Source organism: Lutra lutra, chromosome X (genome assembly GCF_902655055.1).
Source record: "Lutra lutra chromosome X, mLutLut1.2, whole genome shotgun sequence".
Classification (NCBI taxonomy): domain Eukaryota; kingdom Metazoa; phylum Chordata; class Mammalia; order Carnivora; family Mustelidae; genus Lutra; species Lutra lutra.
Genome location: NC_062296.1, coordinates 46,929,409 through 46,956,742, shown reverse-complemented (window position 1 = coordinate 46,956,742; position 27,334 = coordinate 46,929,409). Strand labels below are relative to the sequence as shown.

Here is a 27,334-nt window from a genome sequence, read left to right as displayed (position 1 = left end):
TGCTTTTAGAAAACAAACTTTAAAGCAGCTGTTTTGTTTCCTTGTAAAAGGTTCTGTAAATGCATATAGTAGGTCCCTTATGGACTTAGCTGTTGTGACTTCAAGACTTTCTCAACAATTGAACTGTTAGACAATGGAACAAACAAAACTTTATTGTGCCTTATTTAATTGTTTATGTTTCCACACAGGACAGCAGAGTTTAAAATTTCAAAATAATGTGTGTATATATATATATATATATATACCCATTAAGGAGCTTTAAACTGTGGGGTGAATCTGTGAGATGAGGTAAGGAAATTTGGCACATTTCAAACAGTATCCTTTAAGTTTTGGTAAATTGTGTAACACAACATAATTTTCCACTGTGATCTATAGGTGCTATCCACATAAGTGGGGGTGGTTAATAGCAAGAATCACTGGAATGTTTCTAATAAATCAACAGGGACAAGATCCCCAAATACTCACAACCAAATGTTGCTATAGAAGTAAAAATATATACAATACAGTCACTTGTTTGTAGTTTGGCACAATGTTTTCCTTTTCTTCCTTGGGTAAATAGTGCATAAACTACTTGTGCAACTGTATGACTTTTGAAGTCTTTTACATAGAACATTAGATTAAAGTTTGCTTCCAAAGACTTATTCCCACACTTCAAAATTCTTTTCTTTAAGCACTTACATGTCAACATACATACCACAAGGCATATTTTGAAAGAAATAAAACACAAACATCAAATGTCTTTCTGGAAAATGTGAGTTTCTTCTTCAAACACAGGTAAAACCCAAAATGCTGTTTCTGCTTTTAGGAGATTGTAGTCGGAATCCCTGCAGAAAAACCAAACAATTTATGCCACCTTAGTTAGCTTTAGTGTATGTCCCCAAAAGGGATCATACAACCTAAATTTGTTTACATCATACTAAATGCTGTATGATGCAGAAAGAGATATAGATATGGGGGCACTAGAAAGCACTCCTAATTGCCACACGATGAGGTTTTGTTTTCCACATTATGCTCTTTTTGTTTAAATGATCTTGCCCTTTTGTCTATATAACTTTTTGATTCTGCTGTTCAAAATGTTTTTTCCTGCAAAGCCCTTCCCTTCCCAAAATCATTCAAGAGCATATTTTAGTTCTATTTTCTCAATTAGTAAAAACTAATGCTGAATAGCAGAAAAAGTAGCCTTGTTAGAGTTTATCCCTAGCTAAGCCACAACAAAATTGCCCAATTTTGGGGGTGGCTTCAAGTATAGGATTTTCATGCACTTTTTTTCTTTTTAATTTGAAAAAGAAGGGAATGGGACAGTTTCTTTCATGCAAACTTTTGTTTTCAAGAAGGAAAAAATGAGGGACTGTGGGCTTAGCAGGTAATAAGAAAGCTAAGGGTACACCATTTCAGCCATTTTGGTGCAGTATTACCTCAGTTTTTCAAAAGAAGCTGTCCCAGCCTCATCCTTGTGGACCTGTTCTCGCTCCATGCACTTTCCCTTACACTTCTCATCTCTCAGGGCCTTGGAGCTGGATTTGTGACGATATAACTTTTTGTGTGTTGGTCCATTATTGCCTAAAGTGCTTGGGTTATTATACTTTTTATCAAAGAAGGCAGAGCAAGAGTCCTCATAACCATGCATGTTTGCACGACCAGGATCACCTATCGCTGCTTTCCCATTGCTTTTACTCACACCCTTGATGGACCTGTGATTCTTAGTGGCTCCTGGGGACCCACTGTTGACCTTTTTCTTAGATTCCTGTGGTGTCCCAGCCAATATTTTGAGGGTTTTTAATTTTAGGCTATTAGACTCTGGGGAGTAAAATATGTTGGGGTTTCCATGGTGTTCCATGGGTTCCCAAAGGGGCTCTATGGAGGCCATCATGAATCTCTGTACATCTGCCATACCAGAGGCAATGTTGGACAAGATATAGGAAGGCTCCTGAAATTCCCGTTGATCATCATCAAGGAGGTTATTGGTGTTGGTTCCCATGTTCAGGTCACTCCAGACAGGGCTACTCTCTTTCCCCAAAGTCCAATCTCCAGAAAGTCCCTTTTGACTTGGCATCTTCATGGAGGCCACAGGGCTACCATGTTGGATACATTCAGCCAATGTCTTCCCTGTGGAAGATATGTTGTTGATTTGGCCTCCCCCACGGCCAATGCCAATTTGCATTTTCTCTCCATTGATTGCAGCCATATATTTCCCTTTCTTTGTTGACTTAGGGGTCTGGCGGGAGGTTTTGCCGGGTGGCTTTTCAATCCCTTTGTTGTTGGCTTTGAGAGATTTTTTCCTGGTGTTTTTCTGAGAAGAGCTCTGGTTCATAGCCCCACTCTTGTTGGGTGAACTTTTCTTTCTTGATTTTGACACTTTGTTGTTAGTACTTATTTGACCAGATGGATCATTAAGTGTTGATAGGCAAGGAGTTTTTTGGAGCAAGCTGACGGAATCCTCATCATTGAACATATGGAACTGAAACTGATGGTTATTTAAAGTAAATCCATCATCCGCTTGGACCTGCCGTGAAAGGGTACTGCAGTCCCACTTGATTTTCTCCATACTGCTCAATGGTCCTGGGACACCCTCTTGGAACCCCTTTAGTGTTCCTAGTGTCTTGATACTCTCACATCTGGTAATTTGAGGTGAAAGACTGGGGGTGTCAGGTGGAGACATCTCTGAGAGAGATGAGTGGCGGAATTTGTCAGGAGTGAAGTTGGAGATATCCAGGAGGTCAGTGGATTCCTTTAATGGTGTTATCTCATCAATGCTCTGCTGGATCACTAGCTTGGGGCTGCAGTGGGCCAGGAAGTCATCAGTAATATCATCATCACCATCTTTTTCACAGGATTTCAAGCTTAAGGAGCAATAATTGCTTGAGTTGACAGAGAGTGGGGCCATTGAATCAAAGCTAAAGAGCCGGCCATCATCTATATTGGCTGGGCCCTGCTGGAAAGGAAAGCATATCTCTCCGTTATTAAAGTGACATAATTGATAAGAGTCATCAGATGGGAGTTGGGTGTCTTGCGCAGTGGCATACAGGACCTTGTTGCAATTACTGCCACCACTATTGAGGCAGATTCGATTGTATGTTGTAGCTGTGAGGTTATTTTCCATGGAGACTACTTGGGAGACTCCAAATTCATTAGATTGGGTTGGAGCTATCTCCCTTGAGACTTCAGCCACGAATTCCTGGGGGCCAGAAGTAGGCTTGTTGGGCCACATATTTCCATAGTTGCTTGATTCTATTTTGAAGTTTTGGGATGATTGCTGCAGCTCAGACTCAGAGGGTGAGGAAAGCACACAGTCCTGGGCAGGCTGGAGAGGCACAAAAGATTTTTCTGTTTGAGTGAGGCTGCCTTCATTTCGCTCTGGAGAATGGTGAGCAAAGTATGACATACCAGTATTATTTGACAAATCAGAAGCATCTAACAACGTCTGCAGATACCCTCCAGGGATAACAGGTATATTGGTGGCAACATTAGCAGATGATAAAGGCATTTCAGAAGAGCAGGTGGTTGGTAAGAAAGTAGAATTCTTAACAACCTTTGCCTCATGAAATTCAGATAGATGAGAACTGTTTGAGGTCCCAGGAATATCTTCATTCTTTAAATCAGCCGTAGAGGGTTGATCTTCCAAAAGAGGGCTGATTTGAACAATTGGCTTGTTTTCTTGCCCAGCTTTGATTTTCTTGGATTTTAACCTGGCTTCACTTTTAAATTTGATTTTGTTGAGCACTTTCCTCTCTGGTGCCTTAAATCCTGCATCTTGGGCTTTGACTTTCACTGAGTCAGGGCCTGTCACATCATTTAAATGTGATCCACTTGCGCAGCTGGGGACAGCTAAAGGTGCTGACTTCACTGTACCTTTCAGGCCTCCATCTTCTTTACGAGTACTACCTTGTCTCTGATCACTACAAAATGAAATCTGCTTACCACTTGCTGAAGTTTCCACAGATGGGATTCTTTGAATCCTGTGTCTACTGCCAAGTTTAGATTTTCGTTTGCGAGCAGGTGGCAGGAATGACACCTCAAAGCTACCTGTTTCAAAGTTTTGTTTTTGGCATAAGGGTATCTTGTTGGAGTCGGTGTTGCTGTTTCTTTGTTTTTTCTTCTTCTGCCAGAAGCCCTTCAAGGGGGCCAGCTTGGCATATTTATTGAGCTGATTCTCACTTAAATTAACTGTTGTCTCACTGGAATCTACCCTACCCAACTTCACCAGCATATTTTTCTCACCTTTAAAGCGATTGATGATGATATATTTGATAATAACAGGAGGCTCCTTACGGGTTACTTTTCTTCTCTTTTTGGGACACCATTCATCATCATCTTCCTCTTTGGAACCACCTGGCAGCCATTCCTTCCTCTCATTTACTTTTTCACCTTCTAGTGAGTCAACATCATATAGATAATCTTCACTGTACCTGACTTTTCTCTTGGCTCGCAGCCCATAGTTCTGCTGGGAGGAGGTGCTGCCAGAATTAGTGTCCCGAGCCATATAGCGGCTACAGTCCTTGATCTCCCCCATGGCATCATAAGAGACCTCAATGAAGGAACTGTCATCACTGAAATTCCCTGATGCCTCCAAGGAATTGGCAAGATGGCCATGCTTTGGATTCTTAAATTGCCCTACTTCAGTCCCACTGCATGGTTTATTTAAGGCGGATTTTTCTCCATGATCCTTTTCATCCCTTTTCTCTATACCCTTGTCTTCCTGTCCCTCTTCTTTGCCTTTCTTCTTGTCCAAATTTTTATCCTCCTCCCCCCAGATGATATTCACATCAGGGACCTTGAACTGGGAAAGATCACTGTTCTGCTTCAGGACCCCACTCTTAGACTCTCGCTTGGGGCAGGTAGTAAAGACACTGGGGAAAAAGTTGAATTGGGCATCCTCCTGCATTAGAAGGGTGGTCTTGTCTCTAACATTGTCTTGGAAGGACTCATATCGAATTTTCAAGGAACAGACATCACTGCCCAGCGTTGACTCATCATCATCGAACATGTAGTTATCCACATCTTCTTCAGAGAATAAGTTGACAGACAGCTCATTTTTGGAACAGAGGTCAAGTAGTTCAATCTTACTCTCACTAATGAAAGTCTCAAAGTAACCCCAATCTTGATTGGAATTTGCCAGCAAAGCCTCTTCCGTATTACACTTGTCTAACAGTAATGCCTCATAATAACTTTTCTGAGCTGGATCCTCCAAGTCGATGTCAGACTTCTCAGCTTCCCGTTTTTCTCCTGACCTTGATTTGTGCAGAGGAAAGCCTAGGAGCTGGTCTGAGAGCAGTTGCTCTCCATATTTCATGTTTTCTCCAGCATTAATACACTGAATCCCTATATCAGAAACTGCACAGGTTTCATAATCCTTATTTAGATCACTAACTTTCAGACTGATCCCAGGCTCAGAATCTACTGCATCCTTGGATTCCATGAAGCAGCCCAAACAAGTCCGGCTTGGCTGCATGAGGCAGTCCCCATTCAGAGCTGACATGCCTGCAGGCTCCATTATGGCAAATGGAGCTTTCTCACACTCATTGGGCAGTGACCATGTATGCAGGCTTTTTGCAACACCAGATGTAAGGGAAATGGCATTCACAGAAGCACTATTAGCAGCATGCTCAGGTGCTTCAATTAGCCCCAAAGGAGATGGAGGGTTCTGCATACAAGGTTTCTTAGAAGGCAGAGGCAGGAGACCCCTGGGATACATCAGGGTCTCTTTTTGAACCACTGGTATAGGCTGAATTGGTGCAGTTGCTTCTAGAGCTGCCAGTGACTTTATTGTCACATCCTGGTCCTCTGAATCTGGACAAAGGTAAAGAAATGACAGTATTAGACCACACTCATGAACTCTCTTTCCTTTGATCAGTTTTCCTTGACCAGCTTATATAAGCTTGATCTTATATAAGCTAAGGCTCAACTTCTCTGGCTTTATAACTAAAAACTACAAAGTTAAAGAATAACTCTGATTTTATATTGAAAAATAGTGAAAAATAGTATTTCTTTAGAGTAAGACACAGAATTCTCCTCAGAATAAGGAGATAATTGGACTGCTTGATTAATTAGAAAGTCAAGGTTTTCAGGGTGGGAAAATGATCAGGTGGGATAGTTGTGGTTTTAAGCTATAAAGCTTAGTCCAATCATTCAGACTTCTATTCTGGAAGCTCCTCTGTATCTAGATGTTCCAAGCCACACATCAGAGCATATTTCTAATTCACTATGAATTCTGAAGAGCTCAAGTATTCATCTGACAGATATGATTTGCAAGAGCAAAGTGTCTGGATTGGATAGTCCTTACAGACCTTTCTAACCCAGTTAGAAATTTGGTGGAATAAAATTTAGGATTAATATCAATCTCAGAGGCACCCTAGACTTAACCTGCTCCAAGTGTCTGTTTTGTGGATACTAAAAATCTACAGCAATAACAAAGGACTACTAGGAGAGATAGTATATACTATAATTAAATTCGCTTACCATTTTCTTTGACCCCATTAATCAGAGTGTTTTCTCCATTGGCTGAGGCAACAACAGCCTTATCTTGTTGGTTATCCATGAATGTAACCTCTTATTGTTTCATTCCAAGTCCAAATGCTGTTCAACCTGCACATTTTAAATATATAATGTTAGTCATTAATGTATTTTTTCTCTGTTTTAAGGTTATTTCAGTTAGAGAGGTCTTAAAAGGCTCACTGGAATTTACATTTCCAGACTTTGTTTCTATTGTTTTTTTTGTTTCATAGTTTATACCCACTATATAAATCAGTTTTTAAAATTTTATTTAAATTCAAGTTAGTTAACATATAGTGTAGTATTGGTTTCAGGAGTAGAATTTAGTGTTTCATCACATACATATAACACCCAACAAGTGCCATCTTTAACACCCATTGCCCACTTAGCCCATCTCCCACCCACCTCCCTCCATCCACCTTGTTTCTTCTCTTAACTGTACAGTATGTTATGGTTTGCCTCCCTCTCTGTTTTTATCTTATTTCAATTTAAACTTACAATTCACTCATACATCCTAAGTACTTCTATCCTCTCTAGGCTACCATACTATTCATAATGGAAATCTGAAGAAGCAGGCAAACTTACACTTTCTTCCAGATAAGAATGTATTTAACCTAATCATGGCCATCCCGTTAGAAAGGATGCAAAATGAAGTCCAGAGTGACCTGAGATAACAAATGTATGCATGTAGTGATTGGGTTTATTTCTGTTTGCCTCATTTCCACTTCAGATGATCTAAAACTCTTCAAAAACAAGGCAATTCATACATACACACACATATACATCACACTCAGCTTTTCTCTCTCTCTCTGTCTTAAAATTTGATTGCTAAGGATGGAAAGAGGTAGAGAATTTCTTTCTTGGTTTCTCAACTTTCGTGACCTTAACTCTTTTATTGACAAATATTCCTCTGAGCCCAGCAGGATTTTAAAATTTTGCTACAAAGAAAATCTGAAATTTCTGAAAAGGTCCCTACATTACCTGGTATTTTTAGAGCATAGAATACCTATCTATAGCCCCTTTTTTCCTGCCCACCTACCTGGGTGGTAGGTATATGAAAAACAATAGAAAACAAGGCCACCTGAAATGGAGTTGTCTACCACATGCCATCACAACATGTGGTAGACATATAAATCTTTATTTATTATAGCCCCCCTTTTTCCTAGACCTTCTTCTCAGCAAAATATCCATCCCTGTGTTAAAAACACAGACTTCAGGGTGCCTGGGTGGCTCACTTGGTTAAGTGTTCAGCTCTTGATTTTGGCTCAGGTCATGATTTCAGGGTCCTGGGATCAAGCCACACGTTGGCCACTGTGCTTAGCAGGAAATTTGTTTGAGGATTCTCTCTCTCCCTCTCACTCTGCCTCTCTCTCCCTCAAATAAATGAATAAATCTTAAAAAAAAAAGGAGAGACTGCTGATAGCCAAGCAGCTATTACAAAAATCTCAAACGTATACTCACTTATCCTATAACATGAATAAACCATGAATGGTAGGTACAAATTTTTTTTAAAGATTTTTATTTATTTGACAGAGAGAGAGAGATCACAAGTAGGCAGAGAGACACGCAAAGAGAGAGGGGAAGCAGGCTCCCCGCCAAGCAGACAGCCTGATGTGGGACTCGATCGCAGGACCCTGAGATCATGATCTGAGCTGAAGGCAGAGGCTTAACCCACTGAGCCATTCAGGTGCCCCAGTAGGTACAAATTTGATGAAACAAGAAGCAGTAAGCAGAATTTTACATGATTCATATCTCTATGATATTTTACCTATTTCTCTACCTGTAATATAAGAAGTCTGTATTGGCCAACCACCCAGTTTTATAAAAATGTGAGATAGTCCTGAGTTTTCTGGAACATTTATATGTCGGAATTGCCAAACTTCCTTCTCATTTTATACAAGACCTGACTTGAGAGTAGTCAATAAACCACAGGGAAAAGAGTAAGATATACTTACTTGTATTTATGCAAAAAGAAGGGCTGGGGATTTCAAAAAGTGGAGAGGAGTGGCTAGGAAACCCAAAGTCCCCATCCCTTGGCAAGAAGGGCTCATTTGTGGCAGAACTGAATAAACAGATCAGTTGATTGAGCCTGTGCTTCAGATAGAATCATATGGGTCAGATGGACTCATACTAGTATCATGGATTCCTCTGTGAAACTTTTTTTAAGAAACTCAGTTGGAGGGGCTCTTGGGTGGTTTAGTCATGTCTGCCTTCAGCTTGTGTTATCCCAGGGTCTTGGGACTGAGCCCTACATCGGGCTCCTTGCTCAGTAGGGAAGCCTCCATCTCCCTCTCCGTCTGCCTGCTGCTCCCCCTGCTTGTGCTTTCTCTCTATATATATCAAGTAAATAAAATATTTTAAAAAAGAAAAAAGACACTCTATTGGAGGTTGCCTGGGTGGCTCAGTCGGTTAAGTGTCTAACTCTTGATTTCAGGTCAGGTCATGATCTCAGGGTCATGAGATGAAGCCCGGCATCCAGTTCCATGCTGGGTGTGGAACTCGTTTAAATTCTCTCTCTCCCTCTCCCTCTGTGCCACCCTGCTCATGCATGCTCTCTCTAAAACAAAATAAAACAAAAACAAACTCAATTGAACTTCAGGTATCATTTTACTCTTCTTTAACACCTCCCGTTCACTAATTCCATCTTGGCAGGACTTGATAAAGGTCAAATTATTTGTGGATTTCAACCATTTAGTGCTTTATTGTCCCTTATGCCTAAAGCTAATTATAAGGAAGTCTATTTTTATCACCAGGAAGACCAAGGCACAGAAAAAAAAAATATATAAAATAAGGTCACAAAATAACATAATAGGGATCTATGACAGAAACTCAAGTATCCTGACCAAGAGACCAAGTGTTTTTTTCTTAAAACACAAAATGCCTTCTCTATAAATCTTACCACTTCCAACCCTTGGCCAAAACAAAGATGTAGAAATATAAGTTTCCACATGTTATTGATTTATACTTTCACCCTCTTTCAGGTAATAAAATAAAAACAGCTGTTTCAGACAAGTTAATTTATTAATTAATTATTAGTAAAATTAATATACCATAAAATATATGCAGGAGCAATATATTTAAGTGTCAAGAATTATCCAATGTTGTCACACAGGGCAAGAACACTATGTCAGGGGACATGTTAGTGCCATTGTAAGTTTTCTCTGGGGTATTATATTTCTAAGAACATAATTTTCCTCTAATAGAAAACTGATCAAGTACCCAGGATTTATGGTTCTAAGATAAAGGAAATCATAAAGGGTTGAGAATAGAAGAAATACACTTTGGCATGCAATAAAGAAGACGTGGATAGGAGTATGGGAGCTTCATGAGTTGGAATGGGGAGAGTAAGAGAATGAATGAATACCCACCAGGTACTAGGCTGGATATGGTTACAGATGTTATCTCATTTTGTACTTATAATTATCTTGTAGGATTAGCTCTAGTAGGCTCACATTTTCTTCAAAAGAGAAAACTATTATAGATACCAAACTTAATGATTATCAATTATTTGGACCTGTGTTCTGCAGAGTTAAAAGGCTAAACCATGGTCCTTTTCCATATCTTTTCAAAGCTCAGCTGTGAGACAACTTAAATCAAATATTTTCCCATATTTTTATTTATTTATAACCTGGCTGCTTATAAAAAACGATTTGGGAGAGGGATTATAATTTTGTATAGTAGTAATACAAACAGTTCTTGGTTTGCTTTAGCTTTTCCCCATTGTTCAACATTTTGGAACAACAAATTTTGTGGGGCTTTAAAAATCTATTTTGAGCTAAAATTGATTAGCACTTTTGGAATTATGTACAAAAATTTGCTTTGCTGATCATGGTAAATCATGCAGTGTAATGGCAATGGAATAACATTAGCATGGAGACTGGTATTTCGAAGCAAGGAAATGTTCAATTAAACTGGAAAAGCAACCCTGCCTAACTTTCCTTCCCCTCAGTTGGGCCTGAAAGTGGTCTCATATATCCTGCCCCAGTCAGCTGCTATGTTCCTCTCCAAAGTTTTTTAAACCTCAGGTCTTAGAGTCCAAGTGACCTGCCCTGGCATTTGTGCTATCCCTGACGTTGGAAAAAAAAAAAAAAAAAAGCAAGGCGAGAAAGTAAATCATGTTTCTGCCTCTGGACCTGGGATAAGATAATCTTTGGGGAAAAAAAAAAAGATAATCTTTGGGGTTTGAGTAGTGCTGATCTTCAGGATACCAGTTTAAATCAATTCAACAAATTGACTAGGTACCTTTTGTGGTAATGGTAGTGTACCAGGCACTGCAGTGGAAAAGACAGGTGGATGAAACTACATCCTTGTTCTCAAGGCTCTCAGCATCTATTGGGGGAAGAAAGCCATAAACAAATTCTAATAAATGTATAATACACTGAAAGAGAAGCAAAATTTTTTACAGGAGTTCCAAATGGAGAGAACTCTTCCACTTCTAGAGAGGAGGGTAATCAGGGAAAGCTTTAACAGTAGCAACAATATTTGAGATGGACTTTCATGGATGGTCTTTCAGGAGATGAGGATGGGGAAGTATAGAAGAAAGACTTCCCAGACTGAAGGAACTTCATGAAATGCCATGAGTCTCTACCCACTCTAGTTTATCCTCTAAACAACTGCTGCAGAATTAATAGGTCTGACAACTTGCCTTAAATATTTATGTTTTGACTTGAATATAACACCCCTCTCAATCAATCCTCAAGTTCTCAAGTTATGTTCTCCTTTCATTCTCTTTACCTCTCCTTATATTTCCAAATATTCTAGCCATCTCTGTCCCCCTTAATATGATAGATTATTTTTTGCTTCCAAGTATCTTGCACTTGATATTCTCTCTACCTGGAATGTTTCCCCTACCCCCTTCCCTTCCCCTATGCCTTCTAGTCTTTCCCCTTCCAGCCTTCCTTTCACCTCCCTTTTCTATTTCCTACTCAGTTTTTTTCTTGATACCTTCCTTGATTTTCCCCACCCAAACAAAATTAGTATCTTCTCTCCATTCCCAAACAACATTGATCTTTGTCTTGATCATCTTATATAAACATGACCTCTTTATATCTGATTCCCTCAATAGACTTAGCTCCCTTCACCTCCACAGGGTGTAGCTCATACACAGTGCTTAGCACATTGTATGTACTCTGTAAAAGTTGATTAGACACTTATGTTGAATCATAGAAAAAGATGGGGGAAAATTCAGTGAATAGTAAGCATTTGTCTAAAATATTAGGTATACGCAAGAAGATATAACTGAAAGGAGCTATACTGTGGAGGCCACCTCAATCTTAATTCAGGAAGACACTGAATGGTTTTGAGTAGGACATTAGGACCAGTGAGAGTGGGAGAATCAGAGAGGTAGGGAAATAGGTTAGGAGACAATATTCAGGTGTAAGAAGTCAAGAAAATTAGAATTAAGGAGAAAATAGGAATGGGAAGATGTTATATTTGAGTTATACTGTAGAGGTATGTTTGGAAAATAAATGTGGGAGGTGAGGGGGCAGGATTCAGCATATACAGAGAAGGGAGAGATCAAGGAGTTAACAGATAGTTGTGAAAGGAGCATTAGAGATTGTTGGATTCCAGGCCAGAGTAGCCTCAGAAATACAGGTGCCAGTATCTTCTTGAGAATAAAATAATGTAAGCAGTAAGTCCGATCATCAGGTCCAACATGGATAATGAAGCTGTCAAGGGTCTTAGCTGAAAAGGAGGAAACTGACCAGCAAGTTGTTATAGATGGGGAATCTACAAGTTTAGTTAGGGACTGAAATGGAACAAGGAGATGGTATTGCTGTAGCAAACAGGTCCAGAGAAGTTTTCCAAGCTATCCTCGCCAAACTCTGTCTAGCCTGACTTCCCAATTCAACTTCAGTCAGTATGATGGATGGCAGAATCAGCAATAGTTCAGAGAACACATTTTTATCCATAATGCTGCTAAACTAATTCCATTTTCTAAACTTGCCAGGATTTCAAGATACTAGGTTAGAAATATGGAGGTATGATGCTTTTAAGTACAGAAAACATGCTTAAATGAGGAGCCATGTAAGTTTAAAAATATTAAGGGTGAGAGATGGATGAAAAAGAGATAATCACAGTTAAACTAAAGAATTCTATATATCTCAAAAGTATAGTATAAATCTATTTTATCTTTCATTATAAAGATTCCAAACTCAAAAGATATACACAAAACAACTCTTACAGAGGGTTGTACGTTGTACAACCACTTACTAGTTGGGTGTCCTGAGGCAAACTCCTTCCCCTCTCTGGTACTAAATATTATTAGCTATACATTAAGGGAATTGAATTAGATTATATCTAAGGGCTCATCTAGCTTTTTAAAAATTAAAATTTGTTTAATTTTTTGAGATTAAAATTACATGTGCAAGAAAAAATTCTCACGTAAGAAGAGTTCTGACTTAAGTTTTGTATGATTCTGAGATGAGCCTATGATGTATATCTGAGGGGACTCTTTACTGTCTTCCATCTCATGTTCCTTCCTGTGTTCCTCTGATTTTTGTACATTCCTATCCCCAATCCTATCAGAGGTAGCAAATAAGGTGCTGCTGGTGGTGACAGGGCTCTGTATATTCCACATGCCTTCATTTTTGGCAGCCACCAATCTGGGGGGGACGGCTTCTTTACTGTCAGGCTCCTGCACAGTAGCTATAGTGACTGCATTTTTGTCCTAGAACAGAGGCTTCACATTTGGGGGTCTCTTATCTGACTTTTCTTTTCTCCCTTCACCTATTGTTCTTATCCGCAGCATCCTTTGGGACATCACTCTAAAGAGATTTCCAAAAAGAACAAGTGCATAAGACCATAAATCATTGAGAAAGTATGTAAAAATGCATTGTCTATGTTAAAGCTCTATGCCAATGCCATAAAACCCAATATTCAATAAGACTTGAAGTAGAGTTAGAAAGAAATAAACAGAGGTATTCATGCACTCAAGTCAGGAATAAACAACCTCCTTACTAGTTTTAATTTCTAAACTTTTAGACGATAGGTAGCTCCATTTCATGGGCACATCTGAGTACCTTTGCCTTTGCAAGTTAATTTTATTTTTAGGCCTTTTCCTGCTTACTTTCTCTCTCAAGTCCAAAGAATAAGTGGTAGATAAGTCCAATCACTGTTTTTCAGATAAAGAATGGGTATTTCCAAAAAGAGTGTCTTCTTTCTGCTAGACCCAAATGGGCAGTATAAATGGCATAGTAAGTGCAGAGACACGAACCTGATATACCCACTGGTGTGTACAAGGTGGTGAGTCCTAGACACCTGAGTGGCTCAGTTGGTTAAACAACTGCCTTCAGCTCAGGTCATGATCCTGAAGTCCCAGGATCAAGCCCCACATCAGGCTCCCTGCTCAGCGGGGAGTCTGCTTCTCCTTCTGACTCTACCCCCTCCAGCTCTCTCTCTCTCATTCTCTCTCTCAAATAAATGAAATGAAATGAAATGAAAAAGATGGTGAGTCCTTAGAAGGAGCATAACACTGTAGCCTGGCACTTTGTTAGAATGGGTTTATACAAGGATTGTGTCCTATTCACCAAGTGCCTTCACTGACAGGCAGCACTGAGTTACATTTGATGCTTGAGTGCAATAACTGTAGGCTGAGTTATCCTTTGAGTTTCACCATACAGTTTCTAACCTCTTTTCTTACTACTAATCTATCCTGTTAATTGAATTTTATTTTTAAAATTTTTAAATTTATTTACTTATTTATGTATTTATATTATGTTAGTCACCATATAGTACATCATTAGTTTTTTATGTAGTGTTCCATGATTCATTGTTAGCATATAACACCCAGTGCTCACTGCAATATGTGCCCTCCTTAATACATCAGTGGGTTAACCCATACCCCCCACCCCCACCCCTCTGAAACCCTCTGATTGTTTCCCAGACTCCAGAGTCTCTCATGGTTTGTCTCCCTCTCTGAATTCCCCCCTTTATTTTTCCTTTCCTTCTAATGTCCTTCATGCTATTCTTTATGTTCCACATATAACTGAAACCATATGATAATTGTCTTTCTCTGCTTGACTTAGTTCACTTAGCGTAATCCCTTCTAGTTCCACACATGTCAATGCAAATGGTGGGTATTCATCCTTTCTGATGGCTAAGTAATATTCCATTGTATATATGGATCACATCTTCTTTATCCATTCGTCTTTTGAAGGGCATCTTGGTTCTTTCCACAGTTTGGCTGTTGTGGACATTGCTGCTATGAACATTGGGGTGCATGTGTTTCTTCTTTTCACTAAATCTGTATCTTTGGGGTAAATACCTAGTAGTGTAATTGCTGGGTCATAGGGTAGCTCTATTTTTAACTTTTTGAGGAACCTCCATATTGCTTTCCAAAGTGGCTGTACTAACTTGCATTCCCACCAACAGTGTAAACAAAGCTGGAGGTATCACATTGCCTGATTTCATGCTATATAACAAAGCTGTGATCACCAAGACAGCATGGTATTGGCACAAAAATGGACACATAGATCAGTGGAACAGAATAGAGAGCCCAGATATGGACCCTCAACTCTACAACTAATCTTCAACAAAGCAGGAAAAAATAGTCAATGGAAAAAGTCTCTTCAATAAATTGAGCTGGGAAAATTGGACAGTTATACACAGAAGAATGAAACTCGACCATTCTCTTACACCATACACAAAGATAAACTCTAAAAGGATGAAAGACCTCAATGTGAGACAGGAATCTATCAAAATCCTAGAGGAGAACATAGGCAGTAACTTCTTCGACATTGACCACAGTAACTTCTTTCAAGATGTGTCTCCAAAGGCAAGGGAAACAAAAGCAAAAATGTACTTTTGGGACTTCATCAAGATAAAAAGCTTCTTTATCTTTGGGGTGAGGGCTTTAGAAGGGAGCGGGGTGGGGAATGGGTGGGCCTGGTAACGGGTATTAAGGAGGGCACAGATCACATGGAGCACTGGGTGTTATACAGAAACAAGGAATCATGGAACACTATATCAAAAACTAATGATGTACTATATGGTGACTAACATAATAAAAAGAAGATAAAAAGCTTTTGCACAGCAAAGGAATCAGTCAACAAAACAAAGAGGCAACCCATGGAATGGGAGAAGATATTTGCAAATGACATAACAGATAAAGGACTGGTATCCCAGATCTATAAAGAACTTCTCAAACTCAACACTCAAAAAACAAATAATCAAGTCAAAAAATGAGCAGAAGACATGAAGACACTTTCCAGAGAAGACATACAAAAGACTAACAGACACATCAAAAAAAGTTCAACACCATTAGCCATCAGGGAAATTCAAATCAAAACCACATTGAGATGCAACTTTACATCAGTTAGAATGGCAAAAATGAACAAGGCCAGAGACAACAAATGTTGGACAGGATGTGGAGAAAGTGGAACCCTTACACTGATAATTGAATTTTCAAAATGCTATTAAATTCTTTTCAGAAATACAATCACTGAAGTCATATATACAATGGAATATTATTCAGCCATCAGAAAGGGTGAATACCCAACATTTACATCAACATGGGTGGGACTGAAGAGGATTAGGCTAAGTGAAATAAGTCAAGCAGAGAAAGACTATTATCATATGGTTTCACTCATATGTGGAGCATAAAGAATAGCATGGAGGACCACAGGAGAAGGGAGGGAAAACTGAATAGGAAGAAATCAGAGGGGGAGATAAACCATGAGAGACTGGACTCTGGGGAACAAACTGATGGTTATAAAAGGGAGGGGGTGGGGAATGAGGTAACTGGATGAGGGGTATTAAGGAGGGCATGTGTTGTGATGAGCCCTAGGTGTTATAGATAACTAATGAATCATTAAACACTACATCAAAAACTAATGATGCATTATATGTTGGCTAACTGAACATAATAAAAAAAAAGAAATATAATCATTAAAACGCAGGATTAGAAGGATCTTAGAAGATAGTCCAATCCCAAACTCCAAGTCCCAGAAAGGGGAAACTACTTGCCCAGTGTCACACAGTGAGTTAGTAATACATACACATCCTTGGAAATATTCCCTATGGCACTATGTTACACATCAGGAGAAATAGAATTTATAAAGAAAAATAACCACTAATTAAAACACTACTAACTTTTTGTCTTTATTGGAGGAAATGCTGTCAAAAATAGGAGAAATGTCCTTGGTTATCACAAGGGGGGAGTCAAAGGGGGTGGGGGAAATGTCAAACTCCAAATCCACCTGGGAAGGAGGCACTGCACTTCTAGCCTCTGGATTCTAGAGCTCAGTGTTGTCACCCTAAGGTGTACCAGTCCAAACACCATCTTTCTCCCATTCACACATTCACAGAATGTTCATGTACACTCAAAAATCATAGTGCCTTCTTCTATTGTGGAAGCAGGATGTTGCATACTGGACCAGTTGGAAGACAAGAGGAGCTGGGAGTTCATTTGATCTGAAAATACTAAATAAATTCAACCATTTGATAATGCCTAGTTAAAATGCTACTTGAAATTTTGAATGGGAGATTGAGGGACCAGGGATACCATGACAAGTAAAAATTTTTGAAGAAGTCCCAAGTGATCACAGTAGTTTTCTTCTATAGTCTTGTACTTATCTCTTACTTCATAGTAAGAAAGCAGAAAATAAGAATATAAAGAAATAAACATCAAATTAATATATTTTGAATCCCTACCGAATTACAAATATGTTTACTCATCTTCTGATATGTCAGCTATTTTTAGGTAAGTAGACAAGAATCATCTATAAAGTAAATTGAAAACAACACATAAACAAATCCAAACCATCCCTTGAGCAAAAGTGATACTGTTAGCCCGGCCCAGGAATTTTGAATAAATCTTGGTCCTATTAGAATCTTCCCAGGGGATGCTGAGCTAGCTGCTACAGATAAAGGGTGCCTCAGTTTCATTATTCATTAAATCCCTGGCCTTCGTCTTTTTCTTTTTTTTTAATGGCTTTACATTTTTTAAAAATTTTATTTTATTTTATTTTATTTTATTTTATTTTATTTTTTTTACAGCTTTATAAACATATATTTTTATCCCCAGGGGTACAGGTATGCGAATCGCCAGGTTTACACACTTCACAACCATAGCACATACCCTCCCCAATATCCATAACCCCACGCCCTCTCCCAACCCCCTCCCCCCATCAACCCTCAGTTTGTTTTGTGAGATTAAGAGTCACTTATGGTTTGTCTCCCTCCCAATCCCATCTTGTTTCATTTACTCTTCTCCTACCCCCTCAACCCCCCATGTTTCATCTCCTCTCCCTCATATCAGGGAGATCATATGATAGTTGTCTTTCTCCGATTGACTTATTTCGCTAAGCATGATACCCTCTAGTTCCATCCACGTCGTCGTGTGGTGCAAAAATAATGAATACTGTTATGCTGAAAAAATTAAAAAATTTAAAAAAAAAATTTTATTTTATTTTTTCAGTGTTCCAAGATTCATTGTTTATGCACCAAACCCAGTGCTCCATGCAATACATGCCCTGGCCTTCTTTCTTTTCTTTTTTTTTTTAAAGGATTTTATTTATTTATTTGACAGACAGAGATCACAAGTAGGCAGGGAGGCAGAGAGAGAGGGGGAAGCAGGCTCCTCGCTGAGCAGAGAGCCCGATGTGGGGCTCAATCCCAGGACCCTGAGATCATGACCTGAGCTGAAGGCAGAGGCTTAACCCACTGAGCCACTCAGGCACCCCCTGGCTTTCTTTTCTAATTTCAGAAATAGGCCCAAGGCTTTCTCAACATATGTACTTGAAGAGGGGCACCTGTCTTTTAGTCTAAGCAGTGAAGAATAAGAAGAACAGCAAAGTTCAACATTGATGAAAATCTGAAGATCTCGGACTTAGTTGAGTGCCCTACTTCCTTACCCCTCCTGGCTATACGGAGATCAGTATAAACAGCTGGTTGGAAGGCTGGAAGTGTCACAAGAATGTGAACATATATTAACTACTTCTGCAATTATTAAATACTTTTTTTAAAGATTTTATTTATTTATTTATTTGTTTGTTTGTCAGAGAGAGAGAGTGTGCACAAGCAGGCAGAGTGGTAGGCAGAGAGAGAAGCAGGCTCCCCGCTGAGCAAGGAGCCCGATGTGGAACTCGATCCCAGGACCCTGGGATCATGACTTGAGCCGAAAGCAGCAGCTTAACCAACTGAGCCTCCCAGGTGTCCCTAAATACTTGTTTTATATGTTAGACTATGCCATGAGGAAAACCAAAATGAGAAACACAAGCTCTACAGCCAAGGCACTTAGAGTTTAGGAGAGGTAAGAGCATACTTGGCATAGCAGGTATCTCTCAGTGTCGTAAATCTTAGATTGGTTCAAATATTTATTTCTGTATTTTGATTATACTTTCCAATTATTCTCCTAGATTTGTCAACCTCCAGGATAGGTTTTCCAGATATTGGTGCAACTGGGATTTCTTTTATCAAAGAAAAAAAAATCCTCCTGGTCCACAGGTCCAAGGCTTAGTAAAAATGAACCCATCTTTGATCACTTCATGAAGACAAGTGTAACTTCCCACTCAAGTCTGAGCTTGTTCCTATTAAATACATAGCTGCTAAGCAACCCCTAACAAGTGGTAAGACTACTGTTTCAGATCTCACCCCATCTTCAACAAACTCCTTTTGCAGACATGTTTGTAGTAGAGTTTGGCAGTTACTGTTAAACTGATAGGCTGGTAGATGCTTGGACCTTTTTATAACCAGACCTGTCATTACCAAAGGTCAGAGGGCCTAGACATTCTCCACAAGTAAGTGGACTCCACAAGTTATCTCTTTGTGTAGCTACTTATTTGTAAAGAGAGATACTTTAAGATGAGTTAAACTATTTATAAAAATACGTAGTTTTAACAAGATGGGATTGGGAGGGAGACAAACCATAAGTGACTCTTAATCTCACAAAACAAACTGAGGGTTGATGGGGGGAGGGGGGTTGGGAGGGGGGTGGGGTTATGGACATTGGGGAAGGTATGTGCTATGGTGAGTGCTATGAAATGTGTAAACCTGGCGATTCACAGACCTATACCCCTGGGGATAAAAATATATTATATGTTTAAAAAATAATAATAAAATTTAAATTAAAAAAAAAGAAGGCAGAAAATCTTCATGAAAAAAAATACGTAGTTTTGACTACTACAGAAGTCTTATTCAATGCAGGAAAGGAAAATTCAATAACTCCACAAAATCACTCAGGAAACTAATGCCATATACTTACAAGGTCATGCACCCCCCTCCCATCAGAAGAATTTTTCTTATACTCTTTTAATTTTACATGGGACCAGGAAGGACTATCTAAAAACAAGCGAAAGATAGGGGATAAGGTGGGGAGACATCAGAAAAGAAGAGAGGTTGGGGCTAAGAATAGGTAAGATGTCTTTTTAGTTAGAGTTCTCCAATAACCTAGGAATCATCTATTACTATTATCTCTCTATTCTGACCCTTAGCAAGCTGTTACTGTCACCCATAGCCAATTCAGAAAAACAAAACAAAACAAAACAAAACAAAACCAAAAACCTTTATAGTACCAGAGTCTCTGAAATAGCCCCCTGGGGTATATTCTCTAACACCCAGCTCACACCAGTCTGGTTGATGCCAAAGCCATACAGATAGCATTCTGGGCCCTGTGCTCATTAAGTCTATTTAGGAGGCACCCATTGCGTGTGAAATTCCAAAGCTCACATTTGCTAAACAGCAGCAGCAGGGTTCTTCCCACTTCCAGCAGCCAAGTCCACAGTAGGGAAGAACTTACCAGGCTTCTGGAGGTTCAACTATTGATGAGAAAAACAAGTCCTGCAGAGGGCAAGGATGAGTGCTGTTCCTTCCTAGTGATCTTGGTTTTCTCAGGTTCCTTTGCTATCTTCTCATCTACTGATAGGGTTGAGTGTTTCTTAGAAGGAGTGTTGTTTGCAACTACAACATCTATTTACCTTTTCTGTGCCAATATCTGGGCTTACTTGCAACCTCTAACCTGCACTGTCAAATACAGTAGCCCCTAGTAACACATAGCTATTTAAATTTAAAAATAAGTAAACTAAAATTTCAGTTCCTCTATCATATTAGTCATATTTCATGTGCTAATCACAGGCAGCTAGTGGTTATCATATTGGACAGCACAGACAGAACATTTTCAATATCAAAGAAAAGTCTATTAGATAGCACTATTATTCTTATTTCCTAATGATCTAGTCAGTGTCTTGCACTGTTTTGCACTCTCAGGCAAACAGGATTGATGTTATCATATTCCTCAATTCATCAGTAATCCAAGCAAAGTTTCTTTTTTGCTATTATTCACTTATTTCCATTTATTCCTACATTCTTTCAAACATAGCTATTCTAATGTGGTGAATATGTATTTCTTTGGTATGCATTCTTTTAAAAGGTATACTGTTTTATGTGTATATTTTTAAAATTTATGTAATGGTATCATGCTACACATCTCATTCTTTTAATTTTTACTATAAATCATGTTATTAAAGACCCATTCATATGTCTATACATGTCTCTAATTTGTTGCTTTTATCTGGTGCATAATTCTCTGTAGCATGCACCCATCACATTTTATCTTTTTGTTTTCATTATGATAGACACCCAGGATTCCTGGCTTAACACTTTTACTCTTAGCAGAATTTTCTGGCTTTATAGAAAATCTTCAAAAACAAACAAGCAAAAGTACTTATAATCTTAGTATGTGACCTTTAATTGAGGGTTTATTAAACCCCTAGAATATATATCTTTGTGCTATCCTTCAATACTCTAACTTGTATCACTCTGCCTGTTATTGATCATTGTCCATTTTTTGTTTGGCTCTGGTCTTACATGAAGTTCCATCCTTATTTTTAACTTCAAATAATGGTTTTCCATTGGTCTTTGGCTCTGCTCACCTGGAGTCAGGTTATTAGTTTATAAAGTCCCTTATTTCCTCTATTTATTTCTGATTCTCCCTGTGGCTCCTATAATTTGCCTTGGTGTCACTCAGGATTCAGGTTGATGGGTAGTTTTCTGGCAAAAGTTTTCACTGAGTAGTGGAGGTTTAGGAATCTAATGGAAACAGGATTGTTGTACTGACAGCCAGAGACATCCAGGGCCTAATGGGAAGTGTTAGCTTGACACACAAGGGAAATAACCTTTTAATCCAGTGCAGTATACTTCATTTATTACAGTGTTATCCAGTTTGAAGATGTTATGAAAAAGATCCCCAGAGAGATTTAAGATTTCAAAAACATCTTGAGTTTGAACTTAATTCAACTACTCCAGAAAGTGGAAACAACAGAGGATGACATTTTAGGCACTTCATATACCAGGCACTATTAAGGCAGATAATGTCATGCCAAATTAGAATGTTTGTCTCCTGGGGAAGGAGGGAGGGTTGTTCAGAAGGAGGGGTTGAGGATGTTTTAATCATCTGTCAGTGCTAATGATCTAACATTAAAAATATATTAAAATATATTTATATATAATACAATATATTAATACATTATATTAATTATACTATATATTATATAACTATATTAATATATTTATATATAATTATAATTATGTAATCATATAATTATAATAATATATAAATATATTAATCTACAGACATACAAAGAAAAAAATTAAACAGGGGACACTTGATGTCTTTAAGGCAGCAGAAAGAAAACAAATGTATGTTCTAATCAACTTTGATAGAGGATATAGACAAAATGGAACTCATTTAGAGAGAAATATCCAGAAGAAGGGGACCTAAAACTGATGTTAAACTCAGGGAAGAAAATTTAAGAAATGTGTTTCCTGTCTTCAAATACTTGAAGAGCTATTACAAAAAAAGTGAAACTAAACTTGTTTAGTTGGACCACAATGGGAAGTTACTTGAGATAGAAAGACTATAGCTCAATAACGTGAATCAACAGAGATATCCAAAGATGAAATGGGTCATGGGGGAAGGGGATGGGGGAAAAAAAAGCAATCTTCCTACCACTAGCAATATTTGAACAGAGGCTGGGCAACAGGTAACAGTAAAGAACAAATTTAAACACCGGATGAAGAAGCTGGACTAGACTCTAATACTTTATGATTAAATGTGACAACAAGAAAATAAGTTGTACAAATCTGAAACAAATTCAAGAAGCTTTTGGAAAGATGTGAAAGAACATACAGCAAAGTTAATAAAATTAGGTCCTACTCAAGCTTTCCAGTCATGTGTGTGAGAAAGAGAATAACAGAAGACATTCCCACACTATGACACCAAGTGCTGTAGCAACAAGGAGCATGACCTGCCCATGGATTCAAGCCATGTTGAGGCACGTTTTTATAAAGGACAGAAAGATTCCGTGGGAACAAGGGGCTTTGACCACTGAAGGAATACTGTAGTTAAAAAAAAATTTAAAGATCTTATATAATTTTTCTCAGCTACAGTCATGACAGTTTTTCAAAGCCACTAAGAGTTTGTAAATTGGCTTAGGTAAATGAGGGTTCTTGCCTTTAACATCTTGACACTCCCTCCCTTCCCAAACTGAGGGGAAAAAAAAAGTGATTTTTCCAGGAAGGCTTTGCCACATTTCTCTAGGACTCTGCCCAGAGATTGAAAGCCCAGTGACATGACACTCCACTTGATTAGATTTTATTGACTGCTGTACTCTTCTATTTCCCTTTTAGCACAGACTCGATTATAATCAAGGTTTGCAAAAGGAAAACTACATGCAGTGAAACTGCCAAAAACTAAACGAGTTCAAATATACCCTGAAAATTAAAATGAAAACCAAATGCCAATGCTATGAAGATACTACCAGCTTCCTCAGAAACAATGAAGAAATACAGAGAGAAAAAAAGAAAAAAAGCTGCTCTTAGCATAGCAATGCAGCCCCAGTCCTATTATGTAATATCCCATGATCTCCTGTACTGCATATTGTATCATTGTTTATGTTTCAGTGCATTTATAACAAATATATCTTTTTTTAAAGATTTTATTTATTTATTTGACAGAGAGATCACAAGTAGGCAGAGAGGCAGGCAGAGAGAGAGGAGGAAGCGGGCTCCCTGCCGAGCAGAGAGCCCGATGCGGGGCTCGATCCCAGGACTCTGAGATCAGGACCTGAGCCGAAGGCAGCGGCTTAACCCACTGAGCCACCCAGGCGCCCCTATAACAAATATATCTTAATGTTAATTTCATAAATCTTATTTAGTGGCATATATCTGCTGTAGGTTTCCAAGAAAACAAATGTACTTTGCCCCAGCCACCCAATAAATTATGACTGTCCACAATTTTCAGTTCTCACCTATGTGTTGACAGGACAAGAGGCACTTTGTGGTCTAGGAAATGGCTCCAGCATGATGGTGGTAGTGACTAGCATTAGAATTGGTTGGCTTGGAATCCTGGATTTCATAAACCAATCTTAGGGCTATAGATCAAAAATAGCTACCTGTTACTGTTTGTTATATGTCCCCTCAGTCCCTAATACAGAGTTTAGTAAATGTTTGTTTCATTTCTTTTTCTCTCTTTTACTCTCTACACTTAATTTAGTTCCAGAGGGCAGTGGTACATGATATAATAATAACAGTGATAATGACAATAATAACTAATACTTAAATAGTGCTATCTTCCTTTAGAGATGAGTAGAAGTAGGGGTGGGGAAAATAATTAGTATTAAATGAAGTAGGTAAGCTGGCTTCTGGTCTCAGCTCTGCCACTTAGGTCTGTGATGCTGGGGACATCATTTAAACTCTCTGAACTCTGGTTTCCTCATGTCAAAAGTAATAGTTACTGCATAGTGTTAGTATGAGAATTAAATGGTTTACATCTATAAAGTAATACAACACCTGGCTCATAGTGGGTCATCAAAAGTGATAGTTCTAATATTTTTCTTTTTCCCGCCTCAGAATGCCATTTAAACAATTCTTGACAGGATACTTTTAAATTGGGAGGTGGAATCGCCAGGATCTTGAGATGGTTCAAGACAGGGTACACAGAAACCAGTGTTCCAAGTAACTCAACAGCTTGATAGAGGAAAACTACCTGAATGGGGCAGTCTGGCCCTTCTCTTATCTTTCTTCTTGATCTCTAAGACATTTTGTAGAACCAAAAGCAATGAGAGTAGTAAAGTTTCCACAATCTATTTGGTGCCTTCAAAGTGTTGCTGAGCAGAGGGGGCTGCTAAAGTGAAAAACTTTGCCTTCTGCCATGCAGCTGAACTGCCCCATCACTGCACACTGGATGGTTTTACATGACCCTAATATACTCATACTTTTTATTCCCTGCCTGCTAGCCCCTCCCCACTAAGGCTATCCTGGTGACTGTATCTTGCCTTTACCCCACATCTTGACAGGTTTGTTTTGTCAAATGTTAAAAGAGCCAGGGGTAGAATCCAGAATTCATCTGGGTTTTTAGTTGGAGATAGAGGACAGAGGGGAGAGGAACTAGTGGTTTCTGGCCCCCAAAAGTTGACAAAGCCTTTACTATCTTTCCTCTCCAGCCCCTCCTGGGGAAAAGAGAAAACTATTTATTTCCACTACCTGCTCTGCTAAGCTTCCCTTACTCAATAACAGTTTCTGTCTTGCTTATTGCCTTACTCAGCAATGCAATGAGGAAGAATCAAACTTTGATGTACTATCTCTAGCATAATCTATTCCCTGCAGATATGAAGGAAATAGAAAAGTCATGAAAAAAAAGTCATGAGCTTTCATTCTGAAGTCCTGAGCTCCTTAGCTCCTCAGGTATCCACTGTCCTTATGCTCTTCAAATGCTTACCCAGATACTTATTCAGATTTTAAGAAGGCATCTAGTTCTTGGGAGGATAGCTGGGATGTGTGTGTGTCGGGGGGAGGCTGCAGGAAGATAGGGAGAACCAAGATACAATTATACTCTTTAGCCAGAAAAAAAATAAATGGTGATGAAATCCCAGGATCTTTGTTATGCATGTATACCTATAGTAATTCTGTCATTAGTATTCAGATATAATGCTGGTAGCCCTTCCCATTCCTAAGATATATATTCAGAAGGACCTTCTCTAGGAGTGGAGGATTCTAAACTGATCCATCCACAAGTCCAGCTGGTTCTCTTTATGTCCACAGTATGAGAAGGGAAGGAGACTAAAACTTATTGAGTGATATCCTAAGCACTTTAAATACATTTATTACTTTAATTTAGAGAGGGAGGAGCAAGATGGAAGAGGAGCAGGAGACCTAAGTTTCATCAGGTCCCAGGAATTCAGCTAGATAGTTATCAAATCATTCAAAACACCTACAAACTCAACATAAGAATGAAGAAAAGAATAGCAGCAGTTTTAGGAACAGAAAAGTGACCACTTCCAGAAGGTAGGACGTGTGGAGAAGTGAATCCGAGCTGATATATGGGAAGATAGATGATGGGCGGAGGGGCCAGCTCCTGGCAAGTGGTAGAGCAGTGGAGCACAAAATTGGAACTTTTAGAAGTCTACTCCACTGAGGGACATTGCTCCAGAGGCTAAGTGGGGAGTGGAGACCTTACGGAGTCAGTGTGGTTTCAGGTTCCTTGGGGTCACAGAAAGACTGGGGGTGCCTGAGTGTGGCAGAGCTCCCAGGTGCCAGAGCAGGGAAATAGCTGCAAAGACAGAGCAGAGAAGTGGGCTCTCAGCTTGGGGTTGCCCTAAAACATGATCCCTGGCACAGTCGGGCCACTGCTCTTTGAACAGGGACCCTACAGGAGGCAGATTTCAGGAGAGCCCCCTTCATCCATCAGGAGGAGTGGCATGGAAGCCTGCTACAGGAATTGGTGGGGTTTGGAGACTCCAAATGGGGCAGTGTTCCAGAGATAGAAATGCTCAGTCACAGGCCAGATGAACATGGAGTGGGGCCAGAGACCAGAGAGACAGGAATGATTGATTGCTTTTCTCTGAGGGCTCACTGAGGAGTAGGGGCCTGAGCTCTTGGCTCCTCTGGACTGGAGATTGGGAGTCCACCATTTTCATTCTCTTCCTCCAAAGCTGTACAGAAAGTATTCAGGGAACAATGCTACCGAGAGCAAAACCAAGCAGATTTCTTATCCTGGCCCCTAGCAGAGGCAGTGCAATTCCACCTCAGGCAAACACAGTTGAGAATCACTACAACAGGCCCCTCCCCCAGAAGATCAGCAGGAACATCCAGCCAAGACCAAGTTCGCTGGTGAATGAGAACTGTGGATCTCCTGAGCTAGGGAAATGCAGCACATAGAATTCATGGCTTTCCTCCCATGATTCTTTGGTCTTTCAAAGTTAAATTTTCCAAATTTTATTTTTTTCTTATTCTATTTTTAAAAATTTTTCCTCTGTCCTATTTTAACCTTTTTAAACTATTTTATCTTATCAATACATTTTAATTCTTTAAAATTTTCATTGTTATAGCCATATTCTATCCCTTTATTGTATTTAACCTCATTTTTTTGTATACATATAAGTTTTCCTCGCCTTAAAATTTTGGGATACCGTTTCTTCTAACAGATCAAAATATATCCTAAATCTAGCTTATGGCTTTGTTCTAGTCTCTAGCCTGATCACATTCTCTCCTTTTTTTTTCTTTTTTCTTTTTTCAACCAATTTCGTATCTTATTGATTCCTGGTTTAGAAACTTCTAACATTTTCATCTTTATGGTCATATTCCATCACTTCATCATGTTTACCCTTATTTTTGTATCTATATAAGTTTTTCTTTCTTTAAAATTTGGGGAGGCAGTTTCTTCTAACAGACCAAAATGCACCCAAAATCAAGTGTGTGGCTCTGTTCTCTCTCTCTCTCTCTCTCTCTCTCTCTATATATATATATATATATATATATATATATATATATACATACATATTTTTCTCTCTCTCTCTCTCCTTTCTTCTCCCCACAGTTTTGGGTCTCTTCTGATTTGGTTAGTGTATAT

At 39.0% G+C, this 27,334-nt stretch overlaps 1 protein-coding gene across 4 annotated transcripts in view; it reads right to left on the bottom strand.

Annotated features, from left to right (window-relative positions):
• Positions 1-222: 222 nt before the first annotated feature.
• The window catches only part of NEXMIF (neurite extension and migration factor), a 160,886-nt gene continuing 133,774 nt past the window's right edge, over positions 223-27,334 (bottom strand). For 2 of the 4 annotated variants that reach the window (XM_047716504.1, XM_047716503.1), the window contains 4 exons: positions 10,732-10,818; positions 6,457-6,582; positions 1,416-5,787; positions 223-824 (listed from right to left, as the gene is read on the bottom strand). In XM_047716504.1, the coding sequence (XP_047572460.1) occupies positions 731-824; positions 1,416-5,787; positions 6,457-6,535 (4,545 nt within the window). In that variant the 5' untranslated portion in view covers positions 6,536-6,582; positions 10,732-10,818 and the 3' untranslated portion in view covers positions 223-730. The remainder of the gene's footprint in view (positions 825-1,415; positions 5,788-6,456; positions 6,583-10,731; positions 10,819-27,334) is intronic. The other 2 variants (XM_047716505.1, XM_047716506.1) reach the window with 1 other exon arrangement.